The following is a 12,732-nucleotide window of genomic DNA, read 5'->3' as shown; positions in this document are numbered from 1 at the left end:
CAGCATCAAAGCCTCTGTTAGAAGAACTCCATTGGCTCCCTATCCGTCAAAGGATAAAATTTAAAACTTGCTGCTTAATATACAAGAGCCTAAACAGACAAGGTCCACTTTATTTGGAAAAGAAATTTATCCCATACATTCCATCTAGAACGCTCAGATCCAGCAATGGGCACTTACTGGTAGTGCCGCGTGCCAAGAAGGCCAGGCACGGAAGTAAGGCACTTTCAGTGTTGGGACCTAAATTGTGGAACTGTCTTCCTGTAGCTATTCGTTCCTGTTCCGAACACTTGGTGTTTAGGAAACAACTAAAAACCCTGTTGTTCACAAATGCGATCTAATGTCCTCCGTATGTTCCACTCTTGATACAGGACTCTCACGCCAGAAGCGCAGAGATACTCCAGTTGGAGTCGATTCTAGCGCTATAAAAACCTGCAAATAAATAAATAAATAAATAAATAAATAAGGAGGGCTTAAGGGACTATAGTGTAGTGTATGGGCCCGGACCATGATATAACGTGAGTCTAGGCGAAAGCATGTATATATCGTGGTCAAAGGATGGTATATTCTAAGGTCATCGATCCTTTTATCGTGTCAGCTGTAGCCAGGGGATATCATCATTGAGACCCTTCTCATGGGAACGGAGGCGGTAGACCCATCGTTGCTCTCTAAAATGAAGGTTTTTTGTGAGGTCAGACTTCTCTTTTCTCATGACCTCAAGTATAGTCCAACTGAGGTCTGTTTCTTTGGGGTTTGCTTCGGAGAAATGCCGAGTCAACTTAGTATTAGTTTTTCTGCACCTGATCGTACTTCGATGTTCGTTGATACGAGTTCTTATCTTCCTAGTCGTCATTCCTACATATTGGAGCATGCAGGGACATGTTAGGAGATACACAACATTCTCCGTGTTGCAGTTACTGAATGTTTTGAGTTTCCAGGGTTTTCCAGTGCCTATGTCTACCTCTTTGGTGTTCTTGGTGAGGTTACATGAGTTGCACATACCACAGGCGAAATGACCCTGGTCACTCACTCAGGGCAAGTGGGGAAGTAGGCTAGTGTAGAGATTGCACTGCCAGGGCCACTCGGGCGGCTGGGTGCAGGGTGCTTTTGAGCCGTCGGGCGCTCAATGGAAACCAATGGGAATGTTCCGGTTAGGAAAAAGGCTGCAAGCTCGGGGACGAGGATGCTTCAAGTGCCACCACCACTTCGAGAGGTAAGTTGGGTAGTGGTAGGTTAGATGGGTACCCCGGGATTGGGCACAGGGGGCCGCAGGGCGCCGGGTGCAGGGGTGCCTTCTGATGTCGGAAATCTTACCCTCTTGTTGATCGCGGTTGGGGTGGCACGCTGTTCTGAGGCTGCAGGCTTCTTCCGGAATGTCGAGGGGGGTCCTTGAGTGCCGGACTCGGGGTCACAGTCGCCGTGGGGTCATCCTCAGGGTCTTTGTCCACTCCGGCACTGGCCAGGCTTGGCTGGTGCAGAGTGTGCTGGGTTCGCGGTTCCGGGCTGCTGCCAGGGGTTAGAAATAGGTTTCTGAGTAGAGCCTCTACTCATGGGGGTCCCAGGGGCTTAGAGCCAAAAGGTAGCCAGGTCCTCCGGGGTTTGGTGAGGTTGCTGGCCACTAGAGATGCCGCGCTGGTGCAGGTCCGGGAGTCGACAGGCCGGTAGGGCTTGGTGTCTTCTTCCCTTTTTAGCAGTTGCAGGGCAGGTCTTTGTTCTTCTTGCTCTTCTTGTAGTTTTTCGAATCTGGAATCTGGGGAAGGAAGGTTCAGGGGGCCCCTAAATACTAGATTTAGGGGCGTTACAGGTAGGTGAAGGGCAGGGACCAATGGTTCCCTGTCCTGGGGTGGGTACACCCCCTATCCTGCCTCTCTCCTGTGGGAGGGGGGCAGTAGCCTAATCCTGATAGGGTAGGGCCCCCCATCTTCAAGATGGCGAGAGCCCGGAGATGTGCTTCACATCGCCTCCTCCACCTGAGGGGTGGGGTGGGCAGGCTGGCACATCCCCTGTCCTTGTATGGGGTTTCCGGCCAAGCTTCCCGCCAGAGTGGGGGGTTGCAGTGGCCTGGGGAAACTCCAAGAGGCGGCATGCCTTTGAAGCTTCCCTTTGCTCATCCTGGGGGAGGATATTTATCACCTCACCCAGGATGTGCATTGTTGCAGGCCCGGGAGAGCAGGGGCTCTCCCACCCAGGGGTCCAGCAACGTGTCTGCTGTGTGGCAGCCTGGGCAGCCTCAGAGCAGACGTGGATTGTAGGTTAGTTGTAAGGGGGCATCTCTAAGATGCCCTCTGGGGTGCTTAGTACATTAAATCCCACACTGGCATCAGTGTGGGTTTAATGTGCTGAGAAGTTTGATACCAAACTTCCCAGTCTTCAGTGTTGCCATTATGGTGCCGTGGAGCTCGTGTTTGACGAGCTCTCAGCACCATGTACTCTTAAATGGCAGCACTGCACTTACAGTGCCCAGGAATGGACCCGGGTACTGTAGGGGCACAGGGCTCCTGCTCCTGTGCCCACACCATAGGCGTAAGGCACCCAGCTTGAGGGGTGACTGATATATGCCTTGGCAGTGTAGGTGATGGGCATGGCACACAGAGATGTGTGCCATGTCGGCTCTTTGTTTTGTCCTGCACCCAGACACTCAGCCTGCAAAGGCAGTGGGTGTGTGTAAGGGTACAGGGCCTCTAAGGGTGGCACAACGAGTGCTGCAGCCCCTAGGGGCCTTCCCTGGCCACATGGCCCTGGGTACCTAGGGTACCATTTACCAGGGGCTGACATGTGGCTAGGGTTTGCCAATTTGGAGTTGGTGTGTTTTAAGGAAGGAACATAGGCCCTGGGCACCTGATTGGCAGGAGTCCAGGGTACATTTAATCAAGTACATTAAGCAATTTAGCAAAAAGTGGGGGCATACCATGCAAGAAAGATGGCACTTTCTCACACATGGGTACTCACAAACTTTCTGTCGGGGGCCAAAATTACAGTGTGGTTTGTGGACGAGGGCAGCAGCAGTAGGGGTGGGGTCAGTGGTGGGGCGGGGTTAGAGTAAAAAAAATCAAACCTGTTTAAAAACATTAGACAATGCGATAATGCTGTATTTCAAAATCTGATGTAACTACAAAGAGCGCATTTTGATAATACTTTTTTATTAGCAGACAATAGCAATCTTAAGAGCCATTGCATAGCTTCATACACACTTTGACCCCAATTCCATCATGGTCGGTCGGTCTCTCTCGGTCTCTCTCGGTCTCTCTCTCTCGGTCTCTCTCTCTCGGTCTCTCTCTCTCGGTCTCTCTCTCTCGGTCTCTCTCTCTCGGTCTCTCTCTCTCGGTCTCTCTCTCTCGGTCTCTCTCTCTCGGTCTCTCTCTCTCGGTCTCTCTCTCTCGGTCTCTCTCTCTCGGTCTCTCTCTCTCGGTCTCTCTCTCTCGGTCTCTCTCTCTCGGTCTCTCTCGGTCTCTCTCTCTCGGTCTCTCTCTCTCGGTCTCTCTCTCTCGGTCTCTCTCTCTCGGTCTCTCTCTCTCGGTCTCTCTCTCTCGGTCTCTCTCTCTCGGTCTCTCTCTCTCGGTCTCTCTCTCTCGGTCTCTCTCTCTCGGTCTCTCTCTCTCGGTCTCTCTCTCTCGGTCTCTCTCTCTCGGTCTCTCTCTCTCGGTCTCTCTCTGTCTCTCTCTCTGTCTCTCTCTCTGTCTCTCTCTCTGTCTCTCTCTCTGTCTCTCTCTGTCTCTCTCTGTCTCTCTCTGTCTCTTTCTGTCTCTCTCTGTCTCTCTCTGTCTCTCTCTGTCTCTCTCTGTCTCTCTCGGTCAGTCAGTCTCTCCCTCATGTAAACTAAAAATCTGTGCTTAGCATAGTGTGCCAGCCTACTGGTATTTTGCTGTTTGTCATTGTATCCAGATATATCAGATACAACCAGTAACATTATACCTGCAACAAGTCAGGACTATTGGCTTTGCCAATGGTTGTTAGTTGCATAAGATAAATAAGCAATAACTATGGCTTTGTTGTCTATAATATAGAACATTGAAAATGCTTCAGTTCTGAAGTGATGAAACTGAAAGAACTAAAACGAGCCTATTTGGAATGACATCAAAGGCTTTGTGCTGCTGTTGCGTTGAGATTTGTCTAAGGGCGAAAAGGGAGACCCCAGGAGTTGTTAGTTGCATAAGATAAATATGCAAAAACTATGGCTTTGTTCTATATAGTATTGAGAATGCTTCAGGTCTGAAATGCTGAGAATGAGAACAGTCGATTTGAAATGACAAAGGCTTTTTGAGCAGTAGTGCTGCTGCTGCCGAGTTGATATATTTTTTTTCACCCTGAAGGCAAAAATGGAGCCCTGATAGGTACACGTCTCAGAACCTGCTTTTAAGTACCTGGCCCACTAAAAGCCGTGCCTGTTAACTCGGAAGAACAAACTCACATACACTTAAATCAATATGTAAAACCACTCGTAATAAATCGAAAAGAAAAACATTTCTGCCCAAGATTTTAAGCTCCCTTTAAAACCCCAAACAATATCTTTACCTTTTGTGTGGTGCATGAACAAGGAGGTCTAGCAACAGAAAACCACAAAATATGGGGGACCAGCAATAACCATGATGGCATTGGCATACACTTACTGCTTTCAAAGGCCAGGAGGCGCGGCGATTGGTGCCAGGAGACAGTGAATCTCTGCTCAGTTTCAGCTGGGCACACACTGCTTCCGTCGGCGCTGGGGTGAGTCCGAGGTAGGCAGGTGAGGATAAGGGCAGGTAAAGAAAGGCAGCAACTTGTGTGCCTTCTTTTAAAAGCCTCACCTGCCGTGACGCAAGCCTATGACGTCACGAGGGCAGATCAGGGCGGGGCCGCAGGTGAGCATGGAGACACTAATTGTCTGCGAATGCCCCTTTGACCTTTTCTCAGCAAATGTTGACCCCCGAGGAATCGCAACAGCAGCAATGGCGCCGAGTCTGTGACTGCTGTTGTTTTCCATGGGGGCCACAAGGAAAGGTCTGGCGGGCCACAAATGGCCCGCGAGCCGTACTTTGAGTACCGCCGACCTAGCAGTGTATGTAGGTGTAGAGCCAAGAATCCCCCTAGGATAAAGCCAACCTCATTATCGGAATTGAGAGATTGTGGGAACCCGACTTGGTTTCGGGAAGGACACCCCGCAAAATATGTCAGACACCTTCGAGCCGGAGTGTCTGCGTACAGGAACCTTAGCATCTCGCGTCAATGTGTCAGCATGGAAGTCCTTCTCTCCCCGCCACAGCAACGATATGGTGTTTATATACCCAAAGCGGTACCCTCAGGTATTTACCTTGCTGTGTCATGTGGGACTAGAATGACTGACCCTTATGCCTAGTTATTATGCAGGAGATGGTAGTCCTGCTGGGATTCCAAGAATCCTCGTGCATGATGAATGAGGCTCGTTTTTGGAGAAAACCCCACATCCTACAGGCAGTACCGTAACAAGGTAAAAGGTCAGTACCAAGAACCATTATGTAGTGTAATGGCAGGGGAAATGTAGGTTAAAGGTTTATTCACTACTTGAGCCTATATCGGGGTACCTATATGAAACATAACACACCAAAGATGGTGTTAGTCTTCAAAAGTTATTGTATTTAATATACCCAAGACACTATTTTTGCAATTTAATCTTTAGCAGAAAAGACTTCCCGTTTAAACGTAATTTGCTTGTCTGAAACTTACACCTTGTTTGTGCCCTTTATTAAATGCATAGAAATATGTTTCTACTTTATAGATGGAAAGGTTTTCCTTTTCTCGTACTTTGTTTCATGGCTCCCCCTCTTCGGCCATTTTATGATTTTACAGATAGTTGTGAATTTAATATTGTCTTTGAATTGCTTACGGTCAGTTTCAAGAAAATGTGCAGACTGGGCGTTTTGAGTCAAGATTTTGAAACGTTCTGAGGTGTTCTCGATCGCCATCTTTTACGGGTCTGAAGAACGTACATACATTTCAAACACCATCCTTGTGCCTTCCTGGCCTTAGTCCCGGTCCAGGAGGAGTGTAACAACCCCACACTGGTTCCAATGCGCGATCTTAGTGGGAGTCCTCTGGGGCTGCCGTACACACCATCCTCGTGCCTTCCTGGCCTTAGTCGCGGACCATGAGGAGTGTGACAACCCCACACTGGTTCCAGTGCGCAATCTTAGTGGGATTCCTCTTGGCCACCGTACAGTAAATTCTTGGTTGCGCTCTCCTCAAGATTGATCGATTTACTGGACAGAAGGATCAGTATTTATCGCCCCTCTTTGGCCAGGCTTGGTTACGTAGTTGGCCTACACCTTTTGAATGACTACCCCAACTCTGGGTTGCAAGATCCTGGGTGGATCACCTCATGTCCAGGTCAGGCACCCCTGTCACCCCTCTGTAAACCAGGTGACGTGGATTGCTGTAGACAAGCGGTCATCTCCCAAAGAAAGGCAGGTTCCAAGCAGACAGTGGGAGGTTTCACTGCAGCAGGGGCCCAGATGGGCTGCCTCTCAACCCCAGAGGCCACTGGTCTTGGGCAGTAGGAGGACAAGAGATGATGTAGGTGCAGGCTGTAAAATCCGAAAAGGATTGTGGCGGCATCACAGAAAGCTGACCTTCATTTTGAGCAATACAGTGGATTCCAGAAGTCACCCATCCAGGTAAACATGTGAAACCACACAAGCGGATAACCTCCATGCAAGTTCTAGACATGATGAAGCAAAGGATCTACACAGGCTTCACATGAAGGGACCCTATAGCCTCTCCTCTCGTTAGAGAGTATGGGTGAAATGCCGGTACCCGACCACAGATAGTCCTGCAACCACTGTCAGTCCACACATCGCCTGGTTAGAGGAGACATTAGGTACATTTTAGTTGGTCCCTTGTAATTGCAGCCAGCTTTGATGTGCCAACCTCCCCTGTGCCAACCTCCCCTGTCTAGTCAGATTGAATACTTTTTTGTCGTCTCTCCGGTCCCTCTCCTCTGGGGTCACTGCCTCTCTCCTGTAGAGTTACTCAGGGTTTGAGCAGCTCTCATGTTGTTAACAGTAGTGTTCTAGTTTCAGAGCCTGCTTCTCTGAGACTTCTTCTTTCAGGAACTCCATTGATTTGGGAAGCGAAGGCACTGTTGCTCCTTTAGCTGCCCGTCCACTCTACAATTCAAAAGCTGCTGCACTATTGATCATGGTGGCAATTTTATGCAGCCATCCTACTTCTACATTGTCTTAAAGAGGAAGCACAAAAAAAAAACCAAAGGTTCCCACTGCCTCAGCACCTCAAAGGAGAAGGTCCCCAAGACCGTTCTCCTCCAGATTGTCCCCTGTGCCTCAGCGCCTCAAAGGAGAAGGTCCCCAAGACCGTTCTCCTGCAAATTGTTCCCTGTGCTTCAGCGCCTGACAGGAGAAGGTCCTCAAGACCGTTCTCCTGCAGATTGTTCCCTGTGCTTCAGTGCCTCAAAGGAGAAGGTCCCCAAGACCGTTCTCCTGCAGATTGTTCCCTGTGCCTCAGCGCATCAAAGGGGAAGGTCCCCAAGACCGTTCTCCTGCAGATTGTCCCCTGTGCCTCAGTGCCTCAAAGGAGAAGGTCCCCAAGACCGTTCTCCTGCAGATTGTCCCCTGTGCCTCAGTGCCTCAAAGGAGAAGGTCCCCAAGACCGTTCTCCTGCAGATTGTCCCCTGTGCCTCAGTGCCTCAGTGCCTCAAAGGAGAAGGTCCCCAAGACCGTTCTCCTGCAGATTGTCCCCAGCGCCTCAAAGGAGAAGGTCCCCAAAACCTTTCTCCTGCAGATTGTCCCCTGTGCCTCAGCGCCTCAAAGGAGAAGGTACCCAAGACCGTTCTCCTGCAGATTGTCCCCTGTGCCTCAGCGCCTCAAAGGAGAAGGTCCCCAAGACCGTTCTCCTGCACATTGTTCTTGTTGGAAAAGGAAACAATCTTTAGCTATATTGGTGGCTGTCTAGAGAGGCTATAATCTCTGTTTTGTCGTGCATTAGTATGCGTACATGCATTTACAATATGTACTAAAGGTTTCACTTGCTTATCACCGTATTGCAGGGAAAGTTCTTCGCTCCAGGAATCCGAATACTAAAGGGGGAGGATCTTACTAGAGTCTATAAATGCTGGTGGTTTTTGTGTGTGTGTGTGTGTGTGTGTGTGTGTGTGTGTGTGTGTGTGTGTGTGTGTATTATAAATATATATATTTTTTTTAAAATAAGTATTTCACTGGCAGAGAAGTATTCTAAACACCTCGATTTAAGGTGAATTAATGTACACTTGTGGAATCTTTGTTACACGTAAGAAGTAACTATTCCTTTTTATGTTTAAGCTTGATTGCAACGTTTTACTATGCTGCCCCACGTACCTGCTTAGAAAGTTCTTAACTTGGAATTGCCAACATTTCTCTCCTCAGAGCCTGGGTCTGTGCACTTGTCGGGAAGGGTTTGCTGGCGCAGACTGTAGCGTGCCCCTGGATTTGGGCAAAGTCATCTGGGAGACCATCATAGACACGCAGCGCACTGCGGTGAGTCGGTGGGGAGCAGTCCAGGTGAGGGTGGGGAGTTTGAAGTAAGAGAAAAGGAAGATTGAGCGGTATGGTGAATTGGATTCCTTTATTTAGGGTATCTTGAGGCCTGTAGGGCAGCTGCCACTAGACCTTGAATGAACCACTTAAAAGTGAGCTTTCAGGCCTTGGCTCCCCCCACAAGTTGGGGCACAAGAGTACAGCCTTTGATTCTGCTTCCATAGAAATGGTGCTTCCTGTCCACGCAGTTGTGATTATTTTTGTTTATCCAGCTGCCTGAGCCTGGGGCACTATTGCTGCCTATAGAAGGCTTACCAACAAGCTTACAATGGGATTGTGGTGGACCTTTCAGGGGCACACACATGGCGCTGTAATGCTCTTAGAAAGTCTTTAGCAACTATTTAATTTTCAGTGTTTGTATTTCTGTAGAGGCAGCACTGATGAGAGGGGGGCAGTCGCAAAGAATGTCTTTGTTTTCCAGGTCCAGCACTCAGCCCTTCAGTTTCATCTTTAACTTTAGACTTGAGTTCAGTCGCGTATTTGAGAATAGTATGGGCTTTACTAATCTACGTGCATTGTTTTATGCTTTAACATGGGAGTCCTTGAAAGATTGGTGTCTTTTCTTTTTCCTTTCACAATGTCTTTGTTTGATTTGAAGACTAGAGCACAGCAGTTTGTGTGTTGATTCTACGATAAAATAAAAAGGATGTGATTTGTGGCATTTACTGCCCATACCCCTGCCACAAAAGACTCCCACCTTCAGGTGATTCCTCCTAAATGTAATACTATCTCACTTTCCAGTTTTTCTGCGGCTCTCTAAAGTTGTACCAGTTATGTTAAAAAGTAAGCAGGCTTTTCCACGTAATCCTTTCTCTGTACTTTTGAAGTGGCAGACTGGACAGTATGCTGGGTTAGGACTGCACTTAACCCTGACTTACCCCTAGCCCACCCCTATGCACCCCTAGTCCACGCTCCTAAGGTACTGGTAGCACACCTTTCTGGAGTCTCCCCATCAGTACCTTTGGACTAGCCCATCCCTCGGAGCTCCAGAGACCGTCCCAGCCAGCTGCACTCTAGCACCGCTATACGGCACTCGTATTGTGCTCCGACTACACCAAGCACTAACAGCGCCCTTGCTGAGACCACTTGGGATTACATTAAACAAAGCTGTGTCTTACACTTAGTTCCTTAAAGGGGGACGGGGTAGGAAACCCATTTTATTATGCAGAACAGTGTTCTATACACAATTCTTCATTAGAACTTTGGAATGTTGAGTGCTCCATTGAAGACAGTGAAGTGGCTCAGAGCCTATAATGGCTGAAATAAGCCTTCTGCTTCATCGTTCCAATGTTTGTCTTTGTTTCTCCCTTTTTAATTTAGAGAACATTCTACCTTTAGAGAAGGGAGTATTCTAATAGCCATATAGCCCTTGTGCCTTGGGCTATCCCAGGTATTAAAGGCCCTCTCCCTGTTATAGGCCCGAGCCGCACGCCGGTTCACGGCTTTTAACAACTGGTATCGCCCTCGGCAGCAGGTTATAAGGCTATATTAAAACAATAACTCTTAAGGTTCGAGGCATATGAGCTGCAGATTACACACTTTTGCATAGATCGCCATCTGGTGTTGGGCCCGGATGTTTGCAGTTTGGTTTTCCTCTTGGGAAGTCTTTGGAAGTCACAAGGTCGGTGACTCCTACTTTGGATGGTATTGCGCATGGGCTTCGGCTCCATCCTCAGATTGTTTTTTTCCGCCATCGGGCTCGGATGTAATCTTCGCGCTCCGGTTCCGAACAGCTTCCAGTTCGACGATCGACGCACAATCCTCACCCCAATTCTCTGTATTGTTTCGATCGTGATCTCTTCAATCAACGTGCCTTCTCATCTGCACAAACCTTCGGTTCCAGTCGTCGACGGCCGCCTTCGGGCCTACCCAAGCTCCGGTCCCGGCTCATGGAAAGAACTCCATTTAAAAAGTGCCCTCGATGTGGGTCCAAATTTCCCAAACACCGATCTTCATGAGGTATGCAACCTCTGCCTCTCCCATGAACACTAGGCTCGAGACTGTCCGGCCTGTAAGTCTTTACGATCCAAAAAGACTATTCGGGACCGAAGAGCCAGAAGGAATATGGCACACTCCTCGACCTCCATTCCAGTCGACATCTTCGGAGACGACATCGACGATCCGGAACATCATCGCACCGAAGAGGACCTCGTCAGCGCTTCCGAGGCCGACGAGTCAGATGTGGAAGACATCACTCCGGCGCAGAGGGGCGTGGGTACCAATCTACCTCCCCCCCCCACCTGCGCCGACACCCAAAAAGGCTTCGGTCACGCATTCGTCTCCGGGCCTAAGCAAGACCAGAGACACTGCTTCACACACCCCACCTTCGGGCCCGGTGAAGAAGCCAAGTAAGCCTTCCGGCGGCTCGGGCTCGAGCCAGCCTACCAGCGGTGCCGAGAAACACACTTCGGCACTGAAAAAGAAACCTACCTCCACCTCGACACCGAGCTCCGTACCGAAGCCCTCGGAGTCGAAACCCAGCTCTTCGGTACCGACGCCATCTTCGGTACCGACCAAACCACACAAGGCCACCGACACTTCCAAGCCGAAGCCCGTCTCGGTGCCGACCAAGAGACCGGAGGGTCCCAAGCCGGGTTCTAAGCAACAAACCGGCACACAAAAACCTAAAAAGACATCGCCCCCGACGCCTTCGGCGCCGACGTACCAAATAACCTCACCAGAGCAATTTACACAGGATCCCTTGCAAAAAACTCTCACCAAGGATCCAAAAACTGGACATTTGACACTCTCTACCAAAAAGAGACATTTGGAGAAGCCTGCTCCGCCTCCACCTCAAAAGAGGAAGGACTCTGCTACCTCTCCGTTCAGAATACCTTCCCCTCCCCCTCCCCCTCCTTCTCCTTCCCCACCTTCACCCCCTCCGCCCTCTCCACCCCCACCTCATCGTTCTCCGACCCCGTCTCCAGACGACGAGGATCAGGGGGACCCATATCATGATATAGGGGATACGCCACAGGCCCCCACCCCTACAGGATCCCCAGATCCATGGGACGATTACAATATTCCAGATATCCCCAACGTCCCACAAGATGATCTTTACCCTTCTAGACCATCTCCACCAGAAGATTCATTAGGGTTCAACCATCTTCTGCAAAGGGCGGCACATTATCACGGGGTGGACTTGCATACCGACCCCGTGGAGGAAGATTTCCTCCTAGACACATTTGATACCTCGCATAGGTCCACCTCCATACTGCCCATGCTCAAAGGGGTGGTAAAGCATGTGGCAGAAGTTTTTAAGGACCCAGTTAGAGCCAGGGTCATTAACCCACATATTGAAAAAAAATACAAACCTGCTCCCTCAGATCCCTCCTACATCAGAGGACCAGCGCCACTAGATTCTTTAGTAGCATCTACGGCACGTAAAAGGGCAAATTCACAAGCGTCAGGGGCCAGATATGACAGGGCTCATTATGACGAATTAGAAAGCATAATGCACCATCTCCCTGAAAAATATAAAGCTAGGGCCAACGAGTTAATTCAAGAGGGTAAAACAATCACAAACACCTCTATACGTTGTGCCCTAGATGCAGCAGACACAGCCTCCAGGGCCATCAACACCAGTGTCCTTCTCCGTCGCCATGCTTGGTTAAGGGTATCTGGTTTTAAACCAGAAGTACAAGCCTCCATCCTTAACCATCCCTTTGACCAGGAACATCTATTTGGGCCAAAGGTGGATGAGGCCTTTGAAAAAATGAAAAAAGACCAGGATACCGCAAAATCCATGGGGGCCTTACAGTCTAACCCGCCCAGACGCTCCTTTCGCCGCTCCTCCTTTCGGAGTACATCCAGAGGCTACTCCTCAGACACAACGTCCACATCATACATATCCCCTACTCAGACCACCTTTACAAAAGGTTACCAAAGACGCGGCTACAGGGGTAACAACAACAAGGGCAGAGGCAAAACAAACAACGCCCGTTCTGCCACACCTCCTACCCAATGACTTCCCCCCCCCGCTCCCCCCAGACCATTCCACTCCGGTCGGGGGCAGACTCCAAAATTTCCTTCATGTCTGGGAGACCATCACTTCAGACAAATGGGTGACCCAAATAATTTGATCAGGCTACGCCCTAGAACTAACATCTACCCCCCCCCCCCCAAACATTCCACCCAGGCAACGCCCAATGTCACAAGAACATTCAAAATTACTAAAGCAGGAGGTAATCTCCCT

General features: G+C 49.6%; 1 protein-coding gene across 1 annotated transcript in view; it reads left to right on the top strand.

Annotated features, from left to right (window-relative positions):
• Positions 1 to 12,732, top strand: part of MEGF8 (multiple EGF like domains 8) — a 634,126-nt gene that overhangs the window by 405,812 nt on the left and 215,582 nt on the right. Inside the window, exon 27 of the mRNA XM_085615576.1 lies at positions 8,367 to 8,477. Within this exon, the coding sequence (XP_085471702.1) occupies positions 8,367 to 8,477 (111 nt within the window). The remainder of the gene's footprint in view (positions 1 to 8,366; positions 8,478 to 12,732) is intronic.

This window comes from Triturus cristatus, chromosome 7, assembly GCF_964204655.1.
Source record: "Triturus cristatus chromosome 7, aTriCri1.1, whole genome shotgun sequence".
In the NCBI taxonomy this organism is placed as follows: Eukaryota; Metazoa; Chordata; class Amphibia; order Caudata; family Salamandridae; genus Triturus; species Triturus cristatus.
This window is presented reverse-complemented; position numbering and strand designations above follow the sequence as displayed.